Consider the following 8,853-nt stretch of genomic DNA (forward strand, 5'->3'; position numbering starts at 1 on the left):
CACAATCCAAATGACAGAATTAGCCTCTTCTCGAAGCTAATAATTTTAGTTTAACATCCTTCATATTTTATAGAATTAAACGTTGTATCCTTTTCATGTATAACTTAATTTATCAATTATACAAGGAGATAGAGTTGCAGCCACAAGCCATATAATCACACTAGCATGCCATCTAAACAATAATCATGCTTTAACATGCCCAAGCAACATAAACAAACCATATAACATGCTAAACATCCAAAACAAGACGTGGTATATCATTACATCAATTTGTGTATCTCTTTTCCAACCAACCATGAATTGAATACCACAAACCACGAATAACATCATCATGTAAATAAATAATACAAATCATCCCCTAGCCAACTATATTAAGACAAAATAGTTTATATCCGAATCCAATGTGCTCATACGGACAAAAATAACCAAACTTGGATTCGAATCAACAATCATGAATATAACATGTATAAACCATAACAACAAGAAAGAACAACCCTACATCATGAATGGGCATGAACCTAATCGACCCAAAAATAGAACCAATTACATCCAACATCAAAATCATTGCACAATTCCAAATCTCAAGCCACGAATCTAAGATTCGATCCAACAAACACGTATATCATAAGGATAACAGTATTAACATGATAAATCAGTTCCAACATATGTATAAACAACATGGAAGCTTATTTGGTTTATTGGTGTTTGGCATCTATGGAAAGCAATGAATAAGCGGGTTTTAAGGATGAACATTCGAGCATTTGTAGCTTGGTTTTTCTAAGCATATGCAAAGCGATGGATTTTTATAGAGTTAGGAATCATTGGATTTTCATATACGGGCAATGACGTTTTTCGTTGTATAAATTTCTTTTGTAGCAATTTTTAGTTTGTATTTTTGGCTCTTTTGCCACTCACTTATTTGTGGTGATCTAATCCACCTATTATTTATCTAAAAAACATATCTTAAAATCATTAATTACTATAATTAATATAAAAAAAATATTTTTCTTTGTTTTATTAGTTTAGGTTAGGAATTTATCTTTCTTTATATTTTTTATATCAAACTTCTGTCAATAAAAATATTATCAATATTAATCCGGCGCAAAAGCGTGAACTTAAAATTAGTATTTATCTATACTATATATAAAAGCACGGATAGGGGGGACAGGCAAATTTACTGAATAATCATTTTAAGTTTATTACTAAGTAAAGGTTTTATAGTCATTAACTAATTAGTTATTTAATTAATCACTATTGTAATTAAAATCCTAATTAGAATAGGTAGCTAAATCAACTCCAATTTAGTATGTAAAAAATAGCTAAATTGTTTTCAAATTAGTAGGAATACCTATCTTTTAGTTTGATTTAACTACAAAATTAAAATATTGTATTTGGTCAATATATTATTATTTACATTACTATCTTATTATTTTTTAAGATATTATTAATAAAATTAAGTTAATTATTTAATTATGGTTATTATAAAACCAAAAAAAGAATAAATTCAGTATAGAAAAAAATTAATAACCGAATATATTATATTTACTTTTATAAAAATTGTTATTTAATTTAATATTAATTATAAATAAAAAATTTGATATAATTATAATAAATTTACTAATATGTATATTGACGAGTTACGTTACGAGCCACGTGCATAGCACGTAATGCGAAACTAGTATTATTGAAAAGATCAAAGGAGACTTCTCATGAGTTTCCAAGTTGAATAAACCACCTATTTATTTATTTATAATTAAAATTATTATTAATAGATAACTTTCTTAAACGTTCAATTTAAATAAACTATCTATAAATTTTTTCATGTATTCTCATGAGTTTTTAATTTAAATAAACCACATATTATTTATTTTTATAATAAAAAATATTATTCATAGATAATTCTCTTCAATTTTTTTATTAATATCTCTCATGTATTCTCGTGAGTTTTCAAGTTGAAATAAATCAACTATTATATTTATTTTTTAAACTAAATTCTTTTATTAAGAGATAATTTGTGTAACTATTTAATTTGAAGAAACTACATATAATATCTCTAATTTGAGTTTTCATTAAATTAAAAAAAAAACAATTTTTTTATACTATGAATCACTATTAATATATAATTGTTGAAATTGTTTTATTTGAATAAACTACATATAATATCTCTCATTTGAATTTCTACTAAGCAGTTTGTTGAATTTCTAACTTAAATTAAAAAATATTTAATTTAATTTTTAGTTATATAAATTTATATTCTTAAAAATAAACCACCTTTTTATTTATTTTTTATAATAAAAATTACTATTAATAAATATTTTTTTCAAATTTTCAATTTAAATAAACTACCTACAATATCTTTCATGTATTCTCATAAATTTTCAATTTAAATAAACTAGTTATTTATTTATTTTATTAATAAAAATTATTATTAATAAATAATTTTCTTAAAATTACAATTTAAATAAACTATGTATCTCTCATTTATGCTCACCAATTTTCAAGTTTAAATAAACCAACAATTTATTTAATTTTATACTAAAAATTACTAGTAATTGATAATTTTTGTAATTAATCTGAATAAACTGCGTATAATATCTCTTATTTGATTTTTTATTAAGTTTTGATAAACTAACTATTTATTTATTTTTTATACTAAAAAGGCTTATTAATAAATAATTTTTTAACCGTTCGATTAAGATAAACTACTAATAATATATTTCTCATTTGAGTTTCCACTAAGTATGAATGTTGATTTTTTAACTTGAATTGAAAAATTAAATTAAATTTTTATTCATATATTAGGATATTCTCTTTATTTTTCAATTTAAATAAAAATGTCTATTTATTTAATTTTATATGAGCACACATAAATGGAAACCCTGCAAACTGATGGTACAGATCAAATGTCATTTCAAAAATTGAAAATACAACTAAAGTAGTTATGAATTGTCATGTATGTCCTATACTATCCTAATTAACCAATTAATTTTTGATAATTATGATAAAAATTCAATTTTTTTAATAATTGGTGGAGTCTGCCTTTTGATTCGATAATTAAACCTGCAAAACAGAAAAAACAGCTAACCGGATGGTGGTTATCCGATTAATTCTACGACGCTAAAGTCAGTATTGAGCTTTGAGCAACGTTTTAACATATTAAATGTAATTGTGTTTTTAGGCATATCTCAAACTTTTTATATAATAGTTGAGAGAATACCTAATTGATCTCAAATAGGAAAGTGATTCCTACTTAGTAGCTTTTTATTTGAATAGGAAAGTTGAAATCTCAAATATTACCTTAGAATGGGGTGAATAAAGTTATTTTAAAAATTAAAAATGGATTAGGACTATCGTTGACGATGACATTGGATATTCTTGTGGTGTTTAAACCTTGCGGAGGCGTCTGGTCCAGGTTTTTTGGATCCACTAGGTTCTTATTTTTGAGCTTTGATCCTTTAAAAGTCATTCCTTCAATTGAGAAATTTGTTTTTGAGTTCAGAAAAGGTCCTTCGAGTTTGGAGTTTTCAAACTTTTCTCACAGACGGCGCCAATTGATGGAGTTTGTCTTCTGATCCGATGATTAAACCTGCAGAACAGGATAAAATTCTAACCGGGCGGTGGTTGTCCGATTAACTCTCTGATGTCAAAGTCAGTATTGAGCTTTGAGCAGCGTTTAGCGTATTGAATATAATTGTGTTTTTAGATATACCGCAACCTCTTTATATAGTAATTGAGAGAATACCTAATTGATTTCAAATAGAAAAGTGATTTGTACTTATTAGCTTTGTGTTTGAATAGGAAAGTGATTATTTATCCAAAGGAAGTCTTATTTAGAAGTATCTTTCTAAATAAGTTTATCTTCTTAAATAGGAGTTTGCATTCAAATAGGGAAGTGATCCCGCATATTCGGTCTTTTAAATATTATTCTTCATATATTGGATCTCTAACAATATGTTCGGACAACGCTCTTTGACCGAGTCTTTAAGGAGTCGGTCTTTTTGGATATCCAGGCGGATCTCTCTTCATTCTTCAAGCTCAGGGAGTCTCATGAACTTGAGCGTCGATGTCTTTAAGCTTTCGCCTTTTTTGTGAGTGCTAGGATTCTTACAGAAAGACAAATTATGTACGACTCGGTTACATTATATTTATGCTGGAATTCGGTTTCCATTAGTGAATATTGACTAATAATTTTTATTATATAAGCAAATATCATTAGATAATTATTCTTGTTTGATTAATTTAAATTGTTTGTTTAATTTATTTTTATTTCAACATTTTTATTATAAAATTACTATTAATGGTATTTCTATTTATTTATTTATAAAGTTTATTGTTTTTTTAAGTATTTATCATGAATTTCCAAATTAAATTTGTAATTTCTTAAATGTTTTATTCTAATATTATTATAATTAGAGAATTTTTATTTTATTTTATTTTTATCTATTATTTTTATCTATTAGTCATTTGATATTTTTACTAGTTCTAAATTTATATAAATTATTATTTAATTTTACTATTAAATGTAGGCTTAATTATTTAAAAACCACCCACCTTTAATTTTTTTGGACCTAGAAAAAAATTTAGTTTTACCCTTGTTTCGGTTTTTATGTTTCACCTCTACCCTAAATTTCAAAAAAAAAAGATGATTTATTAAAAACAACTAAATAAAAGGATTATTTCATACTTTTTTCTATTAAAAAAATACAAACAAGTTCTTCATCCTTAAAAATGTCTAAATACGTCCTAAAATTTAATTTATTTTTTCCATTTAAAAAATAAATAAAAAAAGAATACTTTCGTCGGACCCGTCACCCGACTTCCTCGGACCGCCGCCCAACCTCGAATTTGCCGCCGTTCTCCTTCCATATAAGAAGGAAAATTTACTGTTCCTCCTTTGAAGGGGGAACAAATTTGTTTCAACTGTTCCTCCTTATGATGGTCCTCCGATAATTATTTTTTAAAAAAATAAATTTATCTCGTTTTGTCTAAAAGGTATTTTTTTTACGGTTTTTACTTATAAAATATTTATTGATAATTAATATAACTTAAATAAAAAAATTATTATAAATTTTAAAATTTTATGAGAAAGAATGTATTTTTGTACTAATAATAACTTTAACGTCTAATTAGAATATACGCTAAAAATGAAGGATTACTTTAAAAAAATCAATTGAAAAGATGTCAATTTAATACTCGAGAAAAGGTGAAACATAAAAATTCAAATATGGGTACAATTGAATTTTTTCTTAGACCAGGATATAAACAAAATAAAGTTAAAGTTGAATGGTTTTTAATTAATTAAACCCTTAAATGTATTATAATAAATTATTTTAACGATTTTCAATTATATATACTATTTATTTAATTTCATTTATAAAAACTGTTATTACAAATTATTTTCATAAACTTTTTAGCTGTTTAAATATTTTCAATTTTAATATATTTTACTACAAAAATTATTATTCTTAAAAAATATGATTATAATTTAATTGAACTCACAAATTTCCACAAATTCTATTTTTATTTAAGTTTTAAATTTATAAAATTTTATTTTTATTATAAAAAATTTATTTTTAGATTTATTTTAATTTAGAATTAATAATTATCTAATTAATCAATGTTATTTTAACATTTGATTAAATTGAAATTATTGTATTTGAAGGCTTGGCCTAATGGCCAAGTCCTTCAGTTTACATTTGTTTGAGAGAGTTATTTAACCGCAAATTACCGGGTTGACCGTTTGCTCAAATTTAAAAAAAAAAATGCTATTTAACCCACCATTTATCTCCTTCATTGTTACCCCTTACGTGACAGCATTTAATTTGTTTAATTTTCCTCCAAAAATATATATCCAAAAAAAACAACTTTTAATGCATCCACTAATTTGTTGGCACGTCAGGTGAGTTAAAAAAGATGGGTTAAAAAGGAGGGATATATAGCATTACTCTTAAAAAAAATACATCAAAGACGAGACTTAGCAAGAACATGTTTACGAACAGGCTGATGAGCATGATCTCCAACTTGATCTGACGACGATGATGATGTACCAGCCTTTTCGCTGCTGTCTTTCTTGAACTTGTCAACATTATTAGACACTTCAAAAGTCTTTGCCAATGCCCTTAACTGAAACTTCTGAATCTTTCCGGTGGACGTCTTTGGTAACTCCGGCAAGAACACGACCTTCTTCGGAATCGCGTATTTGGGAAGATTTTTCCGGCAATAAGACACGATATCATCTTCTTTAACGTCACATGTTTGTTGATGCGAGTTTTTCTTGACAGCAACAAAAGCACACGGACTTTCTCCCCATGTCGGATGCGGCATGGAGACTACTGCTGCTTCCAAAACTCTGGGATGTCTGTATAACACCGATTCCAATTCGACACTACTAATGTTTTCTCCGCCTGATATTATTACATCCTTTGATCTGTCCTTAATTTCTACATACCCATCCGGATGTATGACTCCGACATCCCCGGTGGCGAACCAGCCATTCTTGAACGCCGTGGTTGTTGCTTTTGGATCTTTGAAGTAGCCTTTCATTATGCTGCTTCCTCGTAACACAATCTCTCCCATTGTTTTTCCGTCTCGCGGAACACTCGTCGTCGTCTTAAGATCTTTCACATCTACATCTGCTAATGTAAGCATGCTGATTCCTTGTCTGGCTTTTAGTTTTGCTTGATCATCTTTCGGCAGCTTATTCCATTTCCTCTGCCACTCGCAAACAAGTGCTGGCCCGGTTGCCTCTGTCAGTCCATAAGCATGCGTGACATGGAATCCCAACGGCTCTATTTTTTCGAGTAGTGAAGCTGGCGGTGGCGCGCCGCCTGTGAGAACTTCGACGGTGGATGTAATTTGGCGGCGCTCGTCTGGTTTCGCCTCGAGAAGGATATTGAAAACGGTTGGAGCACAACACATGTGCGTCACCTTATGTGTATTGATGCTGCGAAACATGTCGTACGCCGTTGTGTTGCGGATACAGACATTGGTACCACCGCGAGCAGCGGTTCCCCATGTGAGAGTCCAGCCGTTGCAGTGAAACATAGGAAGAGACCAAAGATAGACAGGCTCATTGCTCATTTCCCAGCCGAGAATCAGGCTAAGTGTACTGAGATAAGCACCTCTATGGCTATAAACAACTCCTTTCGGCTCCGAAGTTGTACCTGACGTGTAATTCAAGGCAATCGGATCCCATTCGTCTTGAATTTCTTCCGGGATGTTATCAGGATTCCCCATTTGGATAAGTTTTTCGTATTCAAACTCGCCTAGTCGTACTCCGGTGGGTGAGTCCATGTCATCGATGACAACAACCAAAGGAAGAGTCGCTTCATCGGTGAGTAACCGGAGGGCATCCTGTGCAAGAGGAACATATTGGCAGTCTATAAAGAATATCTTGGCTTCAGAGTGGCGGAGAATGGTGGCTATGGTCTTGGCGTCAAGTCTAGTATTGATCGTGTTGAGGATTGCTCCTGCCATTGGTACTGCAAAGTGCATCTCATACATAGCAGGAACATTCGGAGCCAGGACAGACACCTGCATGCACAACCAAAATAACACAAATTCTCAGCATTCTTTTTTTTAATAATTGGGAAACGGGAAGGAGGAGCGCTTGTGGGAGGAATCGAACACACAACCTATCAGAATTGTTGTTTAGGGCTTATACTATTTGAGTTACAACTCATTGGTAATTCTTAACATTCTTAACATAAATATATACGCAAAATGGAAAATATTAAACGAGAACTTACGACATCATTTTTAACGATGTTGAGTGCACGGAGGGACGAGGCGAGGCGAGAACAACGATGATAGGTTTGCGCCCAAGTGAAACGAGTGCATTCATAAATGATAGAAGTGCGATTGGCATAAACAGAAGCAGCTCTTTTCATGAAAGATAATGGAGAAAGAGCAACATAATTTGCATCACATTTTGGAAGATTATCCATTTTTCTAATAGACAAAAACTAATAGTTAAAGTAGAGAAGGGAGAGTTTTGAATTTAGAAGTTTGATGGAAATTGAGGGGTTTATATAGGAAGCTTAAGATACAAAAATGGATTAGCGTGGGTGTTAGTCAATGTTTTGAAAATCGGACCGGACCGACTCTCGGGTCGAGTTGCTTGAAAAACGATCGCGGTTTTTAACCAAAACGGGTAAAATGCAGTTTTCGAGAAAAAAAAACGTGCTAAAATAATACTATTAGGTCCAAAATATATATTTAGTGGAAATATCTAACCTAAATATATATATATGATCCATGAACTTTTCATTATTTTTTTCTTTTTTCATTCAGACAATATCTGATTGGATAGATTCATAAAAAATTTACTGACTGGATTTAAATAAGAAATTATCATATTTAGTTCTTTTTTATTATCAATTCTCTGTAACCCAATAGCAACTAGAAGGGGGGTTGAATAGTTGCCACTAAAATTTTTTGCGGATTAAGAGTTTGTTTACAACTAATCTAATGGAGGTTTGAGATGAAGAACACACAAAATTTATAGTGGTTCGGTGATTAACACATTTACCTACATCCACTTACCTCAAACTAGAGGTTTTCATTAAACTTGGAGTTTTTACAAGTTCACTCCCAACTTAAGTTTTTAAAGGCTCAATCCAAACCAACAACTAACAACAACAACAACCTATAGTTTTTTTAGGCAAAACTATAAACCAAACAACAACAAGAGTTTCTAGGGTTCACTCTTAAACCAACAAATTTTAAAGGTTTATCACACAAGATTTGAAGATTGTTTGAGAGGTTTTAAAGCTTTGGTTGTCAACCCTTTTTCACACACAATAGTATGATATATATGGGTTAGTTACATAAGTTTTTGAAAAAGTAGAGAAA

General features: G+C 29.7%; 1 protein-coding gene across 1 annotated transcript; it reads right to left on the minus strand.

Annotated features, from left to right (window-relative positions):
• Window positions 1-5,955: 5,955 nt before the first annotated feature.
• LOC126679126 (trans-cinnamate:CoA ligase, peroxisomal-like) lies at window positions 5,956-7,946 on the minus strand. The gene is made up of 2 exons (XM_050374067.1): window positions 7,749-7,946; window positions 5,956-7,533 (listed from the first exon to the last, which is right to left on the minus strand). The coding sequence occupies exons 1-2, from the start codon at window positions 7,944-7,946 to the stop codon at window positions 5,962-5,964; spliced, it is 1,770 nt and encodes a 589-aa protein (XP_050230024.1). The 3' UTR covers window positions 5,956-5,961.
• Window positions 7,947-8,853: the final 907 nt, after the last annotated feature.

Source organism: Mercurialis annua, linkage group LG4 (genome assembly GCF_937616625.2).
Source record: "Mercurialis annua linkage group LG4, ddMerAnnu1.2, whole genome shotgun sequence".
Lineage (NCBI taxonomy): Eukaryota > Viridiplantae > Streptophyta > Magnoliopsida > Malpighiales > Euphorbiaceae > Mercurialis > Mercurialis annua.